We start from the raw sequence: 13,883 nt of genomic DNA, 5'->3' as shown, positions 1-13,883 counted from the left end.
TGATGTGACCGAAACTTCATTGTAAACAGTCAAACAGAAACACAGAGAAGAAAACATACATGCAATGTCCTGTTTTAGATCGTTGGTTTTCCTGTTTGAATGGTTTAAATTCGTCATTTTTAAGGTCCTTTATATCTTGCTGGTTCTGTTTTAAAGACCGTACTTTGACCTTTAATGGTTTACTTTTATAAATAGTGACTTGGATGGAGATTTGTCTCATTTGCACTCATAGTCATACTACATCTTCTTATATATCTATAAGTATTGATATCTCATATGAGCTGCCTGAAAAATAAACAAACAACTTCTGGCTCAATAACAATTTATTTGATAACACAAATTATTCTGAGGTTAACAATCATATTTAGTGGACGCTAACGTCACTAAGTACAAGCCATTGTAACATATTGCAATTACAGGAAACAAATCAGTAGCTCAACTTCTAAACTAGGTGAACATGGATAATTTAGTACAAAAACATAACACAAAATATATAATTACAGAACAACCTTACTGTGCACCAATAATGCAATAGTTATTACCCAGATCGTTGATGATAATAAAAGGCAAGAAAACCTGGAAAAAAACCACAACCTGTCATTTTCTGATCTCAAAAACAGTTTTTGAGACTACTTTGTTCCCCCCTCTCAACATGTTAACCCCACTCCCCATATGGAAAATAAATACTTGTCAGAAGAAAATATTTAGGATATACTGTGGATTCACTATTATTGTTGGATACCAATTTTCGTGGGTTTCGTTGGTACAGATGAACCTCAAATTCTTATGTTCAATAAATGATTAATTTTCAACAAGCTTTTCATGCAGGGATTGGCAAAACCACGAAATCAAATATCCATGAAAATGCAAGTTTTCAGCAATCCACAATAATTAATTCAAACGAAATAAATGAATCCACAGTATACAGTAGTTTATTTTATTTTTCAATTTTTAAGGTGGTACCTAACACTACAGGGAGATACTCTGTAAAATCAGCTAAACGTTTTAATTACGTTGTGTTGCTAAGGGAATATTGAGCTTCTCAATGATCAAAATCACTGCTTGTCAAACTGCTATATAACCAGTGTAATTTTTCTGATAAATTGGTTGGTTCAAATGTTCTGAAATTTTTATATTTTTGTCAAAGGGTCAAAGTAAATACTATGTCAAAATTTAATGAAAATTAAATGAGCCAAATAAATTTAAGCGCAGGTGTTAGGTACCACCTTAAGGAATAATGTAAAAATAGGTCTGATACAATGAGACAACTATCAACAAGAGTCCACTAATTTAGCAACTATTGATCACTATTCATTCTTCAACAATGAACAAAACTCATATTGTAAAGTCATCTATAAAAGGCCCCAACATGTTAAAATGTTAACACCTCAACTAAAATTAATTTGGCTAGTTTAATTTCATTAAATTTTGACAAAATATTTACTTTGACCCTACGATAAAAGTATAATAAATTCAAACTTGAACCCAAACTATATCGAAAATTTTCATTGGATATGACAAACACAAATTTTGATCATTGAACAATAGAATGTAATGAAACGTTCAACTGATTTTACAGAGTTATCTCCCTGTAGTGGTATGTACTACCTTATAAAAAAAAGAAAAAAAAGAAGCTTATTCACTTCTTGTAAAAGTAATGAATAATTCAATATCAAATTAATTACACATTCTAGGCAAATCAGCCAAGATATCTTTGAATGACTGGCATATGACTTATGAAAAGGGTTCCCTCATCAACATTTAGTTCGAGAGATGTCTACAGGCTTTTCAAAAATTTACTTAACATAAATTATATTTCCATAGTGTTAGCAGTATATTGTGCAATTAAAAACATACATTTTCTTTCTTTTTTTTCCCTTAGGGGGGAGGGGTGTATAATTTCTTTCACAGTTCAGTTATATAGCAGGTGTGCAAAGAGCCCTATTTGGGTTAATGTATTTTAAGTACAATGTAATACAAAATCATGTGATTTTCATTCACATAAAAATATTTGATATGTATAAAAAGTGTTATGTACCTTGTAACAAATATTTATTTACATGTCGGGAAGCAGATCATGACATAGATAAAGGCAATGTGAATTATCGAATTGATACTTGCTTGTGCTCTTAGTTGTCCATAATTTAAAACTGGACATTAACTGTATATTTTTCATCATAACAAGTACAAAGGCCTATCCTAGATAACATTACGACTGTATTTGATATGACATGGTGGATGCTAACTCACTTGTTTTTGTTGTTGTTTTTTTAACTTATACATGTTATAAATGTAAACATCAATTTAGTTTAAATCAAGTGTTAAAATTTCAATAAAAAATCAATCCAAATAAGGCCCTTATCTCACCCTGTCCTTTTATTTACTTTCAAATTCAATATTCATTGTGGCATACCTATATTTTATCATTTCTTATTTTTTTTTACAAAATTCTGAATTCTTACACAATAAATGTTTAGTTAGAAAGCTTAACTTGTCCTATGCAAAGAATATTGTTTATGAACTTAACATTACCAAAGCTTAATGCTCGTAGGCATCATCTAGCACTATTTTCTATCTTTAGAGCAGCTATGAAAGACATAATTAAAATATGAACAAAGTCAGTCTTGTTTCCTTATCTTAACTAAAAGCACAAATTTAATGATGCTAGTACCTGATTAGACATTTAGAAGGTTCTAGAATTACACATTGTATTGACATTCATTGTTAATGAAACTTGTATGATTGGGTCAATCATAACACCAATAACTATCCCCCCCCCCCTTTATAAATTGTACAGACTCAAAAATCTCCACGAAAAAAAAATCTGAAACTAACCATAGTCCTTTAGTTTCTGAAAAGGCAAATTAGTACTTCCAAATATCATTACTGCATGGCTAAATTGATGGCCATTTGTTACATGTGACTTAGTTTTTAAAATGAAACTGCCATGATTCTTACAAAAACATTCTATAAAAATACAAGGCACTTAAAACACTTGACCTGATACAGATCGTTCATTCCATGTCCAGTTTTTACCCTAAGATTATGCTATATACTTATAAGCTGATGTGAATTTACAATAAATGTTTTCAAAGCTAAAATTATCTACATGTCTGCAATGATAAATATACATATATACAATGATAAAAGCTACTGTATTTAAACTTTTAAAACCTCTTTGAATTTCACAATGTATAAGGAATATTCAATTTGAAAGGTCAGTTAACCAATAGTTATGAAAATTACACTGTACATTTGAAACCCAAGTTACACTACAAAGAAATTATCACAGTGTTTTCAGTATTTTTTTACACGCCATCTTTTGTTGTGATTTTTTTGAAATAAATACATTAAAAGTAAGATTACCATGTTTATATTATAGAAAATTTCTAAAGTGTTTCGCTTACTCTCCCTCATATAAAACCATGCTTATTTTATAGAAACTTCTTAAGTCTTTCACTTAATACCCCTCATGTTAAGCAGGGAAATATCTTTTAAATAATTGGAAAGGATAATTGACACCTCCAGCCAAATTCTAAATGCTAAATAAAAAGTGAATAGATAAAAAAGCAAATATTTGACTCCTGTTTTAATAATAAAAAAACAAGCAACAAAAGCTTTTAGTAATTGATTCCATGGGGAAAATTGCACAATTATCAAATATAAGATTTGAAATATTGTGAAAAGATTCCATTAGGATGTTGTCATGTGCAAACTGAGTACCCAGCATGCCAATGTAATGGTGAACTTTCATGAAACTGTAGTAGTTATCTCCCCTTATATGTTCTTTACACCCATTAAGGTTATACAGTACAGTAGATATCTAACAGATTTTGACAATGAAATTTTGACAATGGTTAAATTTTGATATCATTCTAAAACTATGCAAAGGGAAATATACCTCCATGATTAACTTAATGCAAACTCGGTTGATTTATAAATTTCATTTCCTTCTCTGTGACCAACTTAGCAGTATTTTCTCCATATACCATCATAATGCAGGTATTCCAGCTTCATGTCACAAAGAATCATTGCTATTTATAGGAACTTATTGATGAAAGGAAAGTAGCAAGTCCCTGATTGGAGGATACTTGAGATTCAAAGAGGTTATAAAAGTTCACATTAATGTATCTACAATATGAAAATCTTCATCCAGAAATTATCTCTTGATCATAAAGAAGCTTTTGTCCAAGTTTCATAAAATAATGTGAATGTTTGGCAAAGTAATTTATGTAAAAAAAAAATAACAGACTAAATCTAAATGTCTACAACACAGAAGCTGTCAAAATAACTTCACAAATGTTGTTCAGTGTTGCAGCCAACACTAAATCTTTATGAACAACGAATCTATGTCATCTAGAATTTCATTTTTTATACTTGGTATCAGACTGATGCAACTAAAAGCACCATAAAATGAAGAATAACTAAAAAATACATATGAATGGCCTAAATTCTCTTTACAAAATTAAGTACAAACTTCATGTGACAATTTCCAGGAGAACCAATACCCACATTTCTTAGCACAATGTGTGTATCATTAGCACACAGAGAGCTTGCATTTTCACACTCAAATTTTGTACATAGTAAATGACATGTCAAATGTTCAAATGCTGTTTTTAAAAAACTACCTCTTATCATTGAAATGTCATTAGGGGTGGTTTTTCATTGATATAAATTTACTATATTTATATATATGTACAACATCTGATGTGTGCATATCAATGAACCAGCAAGGCTGGATTTATTTTCTCTCTCTTTTCTTCTTTTTTAACCTTTGTTGAGCTTATGTTATTAATGGACCTCAGCTCAATGTCAAACCTTGGCCCTGTTAATCTCATATCAGTCAATCTTTGTAATCCTTAATTTTGTCTGGCAATTTGAATTCCCTAAATCATCGTGAATTTTTAAAGTTTAGGATTTGCAGCAATTACATATTCAACACACGAAAAAATAACATTCCTTTTTTTTTATAATATGCAGCAAATGATCGTACAAACATGTACTGCTGTCAAAAAATAAATTTTCAATCATTTTACAAAAATCAAGGATATAAGTGTATTATATTTGAAAACTTAAAAAAAAGTTTCAAAAACATGAAATATAACAAAGAGGTTTGTGTTTTGACTGATTTTGGCACTTCTATTTCTTGTCCCTTTGTTCATGCTTCATTATCTCTGGAAATCAAATCCTGGAGTTCCATCTGGGCCTTTAGGTTGACGTAATACCTCAACACAATTGTTATTGGTGTTTAATTCTTTGAACAGCTGTGTAACTCTGCATTGAGAAATGAATTTCATTAAATATACAATTTGATGAATTGAATTAACAATATTATATCTCTAAATTCTTTTGGATCTGCTCAAAAAGCCACAAATATCTTGTATGTTTCACATCAACAGCATAATCTATCTTGTGTGAAGTAATAAGACTTGTTTCATGATGTTCTTTGAGGTTGTCTACATGGTCCTAATGTTTATATTTTTCTGTGTCTTTATAATGAAATTAATGATTTGTTAATTATATTGCCATTAATAGTCTGATATTTGTTGATATATGTACAGTGTTCCAGCTAGGATTTGAAAATAGAGGGGCACGTTTCTAAAAAGGGCACTTTAGCGCGTTTTCACTGAAAAAAATCAAATACTTAATATTACCACATAAAGACATATTTTTAGCAAGCATGTAGCTTAGTTAAATAGCTATTATATACAAGTTTAAAAATCATTTATTTAGAACATATAAGTTAAAATCAAACTGATAGCAATAATAGACATTACTATATTCATTTCTCTTTCAAAACTACAGATTTTTTCAAAGAAGAGTTCAAATGCAAATAAATATTAAACAACAATGACAAATCTTCTGTTTTTCTTTTTGAAGAAGGTTGTCACACATTAGTTTCATCACAGTTTAATTTTACAGTTAATATTTTTGTCCGTGTTTTCAAGTTTGCCCTGTGACTTGTCTTTATCAATTTGACCTGAGAGAATATTTTCTCCACCTCTGCTGTACTGAGTGGTTGTACATGTCATATTGCAACACTGAATAGTTTTGCAACAAGAGGGTACATAAAGATAATAGGTTTTTATCCTAATGACAATGTGAATGAAATAGCTCTAGCAGACTAGATAAGGAACGATCTGTAAGTTCTGCTGATGACACAAGAGCTATAAAGTCCTGTTATTGAATAAGGAGAGTTTCTATCTCTGTATAACCATACATTGTTTTACTGTTGTCTGTTCAATTCAACAAGCATCTCCGTATATTTCATGTTGAGCGTATCTAATAAAATCAATAAGTTTGTCAAAACGGATTTCAATCACAGGCACTTGTTTCTATTCATATTGGAAGACCCCCTATCAACGTATATTTGCGGAAATATACGTTGATGGGGGGTCTTCCAATGGATAGAAACAAGTGCCTGTGATTTCATTAAGAAAATTGATACAAAAATCGGACTTTCGAGAGCTCCGTAATCGGCACAATAATAAATTATTTCAATTTTGTAAGTTTATTATCAATTCAACAAGCATCTCCGTTTACTTCATGTTGAGCGTATTTAATAATATCAATATTAAAGTTAGTCAAAACAGACTTCAATTTAAGAAAAAATTATATAAAAATCGGACTTTCGAGTGCTCCGTAATCAGCGGAATTTACAATAGAAGAACAATTGCGATATTTGATAGAAACCTTTCTTCTTCTCGATTTTTCATAAAGGTAAAGAATTAAATTTTTTTTTTTAACTTTTGATGGTCATTATTCTTGAAAAAAGATGTAATAGACTGGCAAGTCTTTAATATTTTCTTCTTGTCATTTCCGAGTTGGTCAATTTTTCTATTTTTTCGTCTGCATTTTGCGTGTTGACCTCATTGGAATGATTCTTTTTAAATGAACGTTACTTTATAAATAACAAATACATTAGAAATGAACACCGTTCACATTTATTTTATAAATTCTATTTTGCATCGTCAGGTGTTAAAATAATCAATTCATTTAACTTCGATGTTTGGTGCTTCAGGGCAAAGGGATTAGACAGGGTCGTAAATTTCACCTGATTAAGTAATTGACTCCAATCAAATAGGTGATTATATACAGGTAACAAGTGTCAACAATTTTAATCTGTTGTCTTAATGAATTGTGTGTATAAAGAACTCAACAAAATAGCGACGATATGAGGAAAAAAGATCGTTTTTTAAACTTTTTTTCAAAAGGGCACAGAGGGGCGCAGGGGCGCTTAAAAAAGGCAGAGGGGCGCAAAATTTTGGGGGCGGGGCGCGGCGCCCCTCCATTTCATGCTAGCTGGAACACTGAATTGTATGATTACCCTGTATTTGAGCTGCCATTGACTCCTAGCAAAGATTTTCCTCTTGCAAAAGTCTTACTGATCTGTGATATGTTTTCAAGACCTCACTGTAACTTTGAGATGATGAACAGCAATAATATAAGCACTGTTTGTCTTCTTTGGGTTTTGTCAAGTATGAGAAGTGATCATTTTGTGTCCTGAATTTCTAGACAACTTTCCTTTTTATAAGTCCATTCAAATTTTGACAGCGACTTTTTTAATATGGTATACAAATGTCCCGTGTCCATCTGTCAGTCTGTCTGTCCAGCGTTCACACCATAACTTAAGATTCACTAATCCAAATTTCATGAAACTTACTTAACATAGTTGTTTCTTATGATTGTCAAGCAATCTGCATACTTTTTGCCATAATTTTCTTCAGGTCATGTACGCGCACGCTATTAAATTTTAAGAAACAATGGCCAAAAAAATCGTAATTTTTCCTTCTTTTGTTGTTTTTTATGCCCTTTTAACCCCCCTAATCTCACCCATTTTCTGAAATTAATGGTTTAGAAGTTCATCCAAACAAAACCTAAACTTAAGGGAATATTTTAACGTGAAAAGAAGCTTTCCAAAACAAAATGAGAAAATAGGGGGCAAAAAACAGGCCTTATTGTACCTTGTCCTTTCTTTGAGCTAATGGAATGAATATATTCCAAAGTTCTAACAGACATGACAGACTTGAAATCTAATTGAACTGCATACCTTTCCTCTGCAATGTTTTCCTGAGGCTCCTCCTCATTTCCATCCCCATTACCATAAGCTGGTCCTAAAATACGTAGTCTGGCTTCAGCATATTCAGCTTCCCTTTGTTCTAAAGTTTTTGTTGGTATATTTGATCTGAAATTAGTCATTTAACTTCTAAAACAAAACATTTACAAATAATAATATCTATTCCCATGGACAATGAGTCTGTAAGTGTAATATCTGTAATACAAAGCATTTCCTTTCAGCATGTTTAGTCTAGATTAGCAGTTTAAAACAGCTCTCTGTTTCTCAAACTCAAGCATATTAGGTTTCATTATAGAGCATTCATTAAAAGACCCTTAGAAATTCCAAAATAATAAAGTCTCTTCAAATATAATATAACTTGTGTAATAATAACAGCTATCAATGTAAAATATAAAACCTTTTATCATTATTTGTAGATGGTGTATCAGTTGGTCTCTTCATTATTTTAACTTGTGGTTGGTATTGGGTTCTATCACTACTATCTGTCACCATTCCTTGTGCAGGGAAACTCTTTCTGAAATAGAAGATAAACATACCTTTTAAATCAGAAAGTTCTACATTGGTACATTGTACGTGTATGCTAGATAGAGACAAGACCCATGTTGTAGATTTTGTATTCATTATAATAATAAATGGGGAATGTGTCCATGGCCATGGGACACAGATAAAGCCCCACTTACATGTAACATTATAAAGGGACATATCTCAAGAACTGTAACAGTGACCCTACCCAAATATGTACTTGATCTGGATTTTGTGGCAAAGAGCATTGTATATAAGTTTCTGACGTCGTCAATTTTTTTCAATTTATGAGTTTGAATGTCCCACTTATTTTTTGCCCCTCTTTTTAGTCAGTCAGGGGTACTACCTATACAAGTTTGAAGTTATTTTTATTTACTTAAATGCTTAAAGAAGTTAAAAAATATATACACATATAAGTAAATAAATAATGTTTGAATAATCTCCCCTTAATTTTCTCAAAAATTTACTTGTATAAGTAAATTTTTCTTACAATCCCACAAAAGTCCTCAAGTTTTGAGATGTAAATTCATGCCTTTAATGATTTTTCCCAGGTTTCCTCAATTTTTGTTATTAGAGTTCAATGTTTCATCTCATTAATTCAACAAAGAAACTGATTGCGCAAAGATTTATGTATTTGCCAAGGCCTTCAAAAATTGCCCCTTGAGGGCTTGTAAATAAGCAGTGTTCTGAAGACAACAGACAAATGGGATTTTCATTGTCCATGAAATAACACTTAAAATTGATGATTAGTAAAGACATCTGCAAAGGGCAGATAATTTAAAATTCTATTAGAGCAAAGAAATCATAAGAATTCAATAAAAGAAGATAGGATAACTTTTTAACTTCTACAAGTAAAAAAATCTGAATGTCTAAGGGACATAACTCAGCCAATATTTTTTTTACCTATACAAGTAAAAAAAATTCACTTGTATAAGTATCCTACAAATTTACTTATATAAGTATATTAATATTACTTCTTCAAGTAATTAAAAAGGCAAACTGAGTTAAAAAGAACAGAAACAAAAAATTCAGCAGTGTTTCATTTGTAAAGGGGACTAACTCTTGAAAGGTTACAGTGACACAACCAAAATTCAAACTGGATCTGTGTTTGGTGGTTATTAGCATTGTGCATAGGTTTCATAACATCCGATAAAGTTAGTTAAAGAAAAGAAAAGAATATTTCAGCTTATTTTCCATTTGTAAAGGGGCATAACTATAGTTATGTAAAAGTGACACCACCAAAATTCAAACTTGATCTATGTTATGTGGTAATAAGCATTCTGGTTTCATATCATTTGTTTGAGGCAAACTAAAGTTAGAAAACTGAAACAGATTTTGGGACCTATGTAAGGGCGTACAGATGTGCGTACAGATGTACACATGGTATAAGAGCAAAACTTTTAAAGTGGACCCTCTGCCACAGAGGGTATAAAAATAGGCAGTTCTTACAACTGTCATGACTAATAAAACCACTTCAATGTAAGCATGGTAAGCATGAAGTTTCAAAGTTAAAGTGTTCATTTCAAAAGACAATAATAAATAGTAATATACATGATATACATGAAATACATATAGATTTGCATACCTGCATCAGCAATGATCAAGCATGGCAGGAATTTTTTATATAAAGGTGAGTTACCTTTTCTAATGACTTTTTACTTTTTTTTGTTTATGAACAATGATGAAAAAGGAGATGTGCACATGTGTCAATCCAGGATTTCTTCTTTAATTTAAGTATATACCCTAATTTGTAAAATCTTTGAAGTTATACATACTTCTCATCTGCTGATGTCTTTATCTCCTTCAGCTTTTTGTCCAAAACCTGTAAATATTTAACATATTTTGATAAAGGTCATATTCAGTTCAGTATTTGACTTAGGTTACTGCATATTTCATGTCAGGTACAAAAATGTACCTGTTTATATCACTTCATTCAGTTTTATGAAAAATACTAGTTTGAAGTCTAAACATGCTAAAATTTGTTCGCACATACATGTACATTTTTGTAAGTTCAAATGTTTACTTGTTTAAAAATTCAAAATGTAAGTATAATGAAATACAAACATTACAAGGCATACATGTACATTTCTTGATTTATATGGTTCAAGATATAATCTCTATTGATTCAATATAAAGAACATGAAGAATGGAACACTTAAAACTTTAAAATTGAAACATCATTACATGTAGGCTAAACAAATACAAAGAGTCCTTTACATATGGAGCATCAGGTAATCCTTAACACTTTATCCTGAACTGGACTATCTGCAAAAGTACAAGCAAATTTGTACAATAAAATAACAATAAAGATGTCAGGATAGGAAATATAAACCTTTCAACTTAACTGCCCAGAAAAGACAGTGAAAACAATGACAAACCAAGAACAAAGTAAGAATTAGTGGCCAACTTAGTTGACAAGAATGGCTGTTTTCATCCTAAGTGAGACAAATTGTGCCAACAGGCCATAAAATGAAATAAGACCAGGAAAATTGAGGATAACTTTAAGAAGTAACAACTGGAAAAAGCCCAATCCTACATGTTGGATGTTCATTTTACGTTTCTTGAAACTAACGATGGAGATCAAGAGGGCGGAGGTATACACCTGTCTGAAGGAACACCAACACCAGCCCAGTACTCAACCCAACAATCTGTCAAATTCTTTGTGAGTTCAATGATATATTTAAAAAAAAAACATGGAGCTGTCATGTTGATTGAAGCCAGTGGTGGATCCAGGGGTTGGAGTTCTGGGCGTTTGAACCTCCTTTTTTGGAACGATCAATGCATTTAATTGGGGACATATATGGTAATTGGTTGGAACCCCTCTTCCTCATGGATTGTGAAACTTCTTTTTTTAGGACGATCAATGCATTTGAAATGAGACATTATATATATATGAGTTTATAAGGCAAATTTAAAAAGCATCATTGATGCATGTAATTGTCAATTGAAACAAAAGGAAGTTTTCATCTGCCCCCCCAAAAAAACAGAGAAGAAAAAAAATTGAACTTGAGGGTAAAAACAGACCCTGCAGGATTAGGGGAAACCAACAATCATTTTTGAATGGCCAGAGTTGTGCAGTGTGCCTTGTTTTTTTACAAGTTGCGCATGGGTTGCATGAGTTTACCTGTATCTATAATGATTGGATTATTGCCCTTTAATATTGAATGCCAGAATGGAAAAAAATGGCGGCAAAGTGTTTATTTCATCACAGGAGTCCTAGAAAACAGCTGTTTCAATCATGATAGTGAACATTAGGATGTATCAGTAAATTGATTTCTTTTATTGGCAACTGTCACGATACTTTGAGTTCAATTAATTTTTCACATTACGACAACTGAAATAAAATGACATGTACAAATGTACATGTAGGGTAATGTGCTCCAAAGTAGGGTTGGTCTGGTAACTGTCAACAGACATACATTTTTTTTTTACCTAATTTAGATTATTATGATGAATCACAATAAAATATTAATCAACTTGATTCTAACAATGGCAAAATAATGACAATTTCACACCTACAGTATTACTATACAGGGTTCTCGCTAAGGATTTTTGAAGGCGAGTCCTGGGACTCGTCTTATTTGGCCATGGTGAGTCCAACAGTAAAAAGAAGATATTTTATCACAATACAATTTATTATTTTAGTCTCCTTGACCTACATTTTGTAATAGAGCAATGAAATGACATTAAATTCAAATTTCTTTTTAAACTTTTGCTATAAAATGATGATATTTGTGTTTAACTGTGTTCAGTTTATACAAAATATTTCAATCTTGATGCATCTTTGGACTCATCACTAACCAGTTTTGAAAATGGTGAGTCCAGACAGATTTTCATGAGTCCAGGATTCCTGGACTCGCCTTAGTGAGAACCCTGAATACACCTTAGATATTGCTAATCTCGGCTGACCTGCCGCTTGAACTTTTGACGCAACTATCACTTTTTCATTGTGGCGTCAGATATTTTGTTTTATGACGTCAAATTTTTAAAGGAACCTGTGTGATATCCAGTAATGGGACAAATAGCTATAAGGTGTATAAAAAGGGCATGTGCTGGGCAGTCTTATATGCATATATTTAGATGATGTGCAGACTAATAGACTTTACTGTCAAAGACAAATTCTATCAATATAACCAGTTGTTTGTACTACTATATCGGACTGCTCGTGATTATCATCATACCGTGTTATCTTCCAGTTCTTCCCAACTATCGAGAACGTCTCCAACAAGATCAGATTCATCAGTATTCATATCTTATTTGGGTCTAAACAGTTATGACAGATTTGAAATATTAATCAGGCAATTTTTCTCCATTTATGAAATTTGAAACCATGACAAATTGTATCTGTTTTTGATGCCAAAAGTTGCTTCTTTCAGTTTAATTCATCATGTCGTTTGATGTTGAATCTGGTACTAAGTCAACGGTCAAAATTTGATTCTTCAAGCGAGAAAGGATTACTTGCGACCGAAAACCAGTACTAGACTAATATTCTAATTTTGACGGAAATGGTCCTGAAATGAAATCCGGAAACAACTACAATTTTTAAACTGAACGTTTTTGCAGAAGATTTGATTGAATGATTTGATTGGAAATACATTTTTTCAGAAAGAAAGAAAAATATTCAGAAGAATACAGAAAACCAGCTCCGAACCAGCTCTGATAAATTAATGACGGAAATGTCCTAAAATGAACTCCGCAATTTTTATTTTGAACATTTTTTTTTATTCAAATTTTTGCAGAAAATTTGATTAAATATTATGATTTGATTGAGAATAATTTTTTTCAGAAAGGAACAGTAATATTATCTTTTGTTTCTGTTTTTAATTGCTTTTTATTTAGATTAAATAGTTTATATCTGACATACGTCATGGCCGGCTTGCCTTCACCAAGGATCATCTATATGATTCATCTATGATTTGTATGAGTAGAGCGAGGAGTAAAACAAGAAGATGTACTGAACCCTGTACTTTTTAATTATTATATTAATGACCTAACTAATGCTTTAGTCAATTGTAGTTCTGATCCAGTTGTAATTGGGGACTTTTCTTTAAATATTCTTCTTTATGCAGATGATATTATTTTATTGTCTCAAAGTAAAAAAGGACTACAAAACAGTCTTAATGCTTTATAAGATTGTTGGAAACTAAAAGTTGACACAAATAAGTCCAAAGTTATTGTATTTAATTCAAATGGTAAAACTTTTTTGGACGAATTTACTTACAATGATTCTTGTATTGAAACTGTTAGTCATTATTCTTATTTAGGTATTGTTATAAAATGTAAT

General features: G+C 31.3%; 1 protein-coding gene across 1 annotated transcript; it reads right to left on the bottom strand.

Annotated features, from left to right (window-relative positions):
• Positions 1-305: 305 nt before the first annotated feature.
• LOC139500804 (SUZ RNA-binding domain-containing-like) lies at positions 306-13,025 on the bottom strand. The gene is made up of 5 exons (XM_071289665.1): positions 12,781-13,025; positions 10,375-10,421; positions 8,475-8,591; positions 8,051-8,185; positions 306-5,274 (listed from the first exon to the last, which is right to left on the bottom strand). The coding sequence occupies exons 1-5, from the start codon at positions 12,847-12,849 to the stop codon at positions 5,169-5,171; spliced, it is 474 nt and encodes a 157-aa protein (XP_071145766.1). The 5' UTR covers positions 12,850-13,025; the 3' UTR covers positions 306-5,168.
• Positions 13,026-13,883: the final 858 nt, after the last annotated feature.

Source organism: Mytilus edulis, chromosome 13, assembly GCF_963676685.1.
Source record: "Mytilus edulis chromosome 13, xbMytEdul2.2, whole genome shotgun sequence".
Lineage (NCBI taxonomy): Eukaryota > Metazoa > Mollusca > Bivalvia > Mytilida > Mytilidae > Mytilus > Mytilus edulis.
The sequence above is the reverse complement of the archived record's forward strand: the minus strand, read 5'-3'. Positions and strand labels throughout refer to the sequence as shown.

Coding starts and splice junctions, on each gene's coding strand:
- LOC139500804 (XM_071289665.1), bottom strand. CDS start 12,849: ATGAATACTGATGAATCTGATCTTGTTGGAGACGTTCTCGATAGTTGG. Junction 8,592..10,374: donor AAGACATCAGCAGATGAGAA/GTATGTATAACT, acceptor CTTCTATTTCAG/AAAGAGTTTCCCTGCACAAG. Junction 8,186..8,474: donor TCTACAAATAATGATAAAAG/GTTTTATATTTT, acceptor GACTAATTTCAG/ATCAAATATACCAACAAAAA.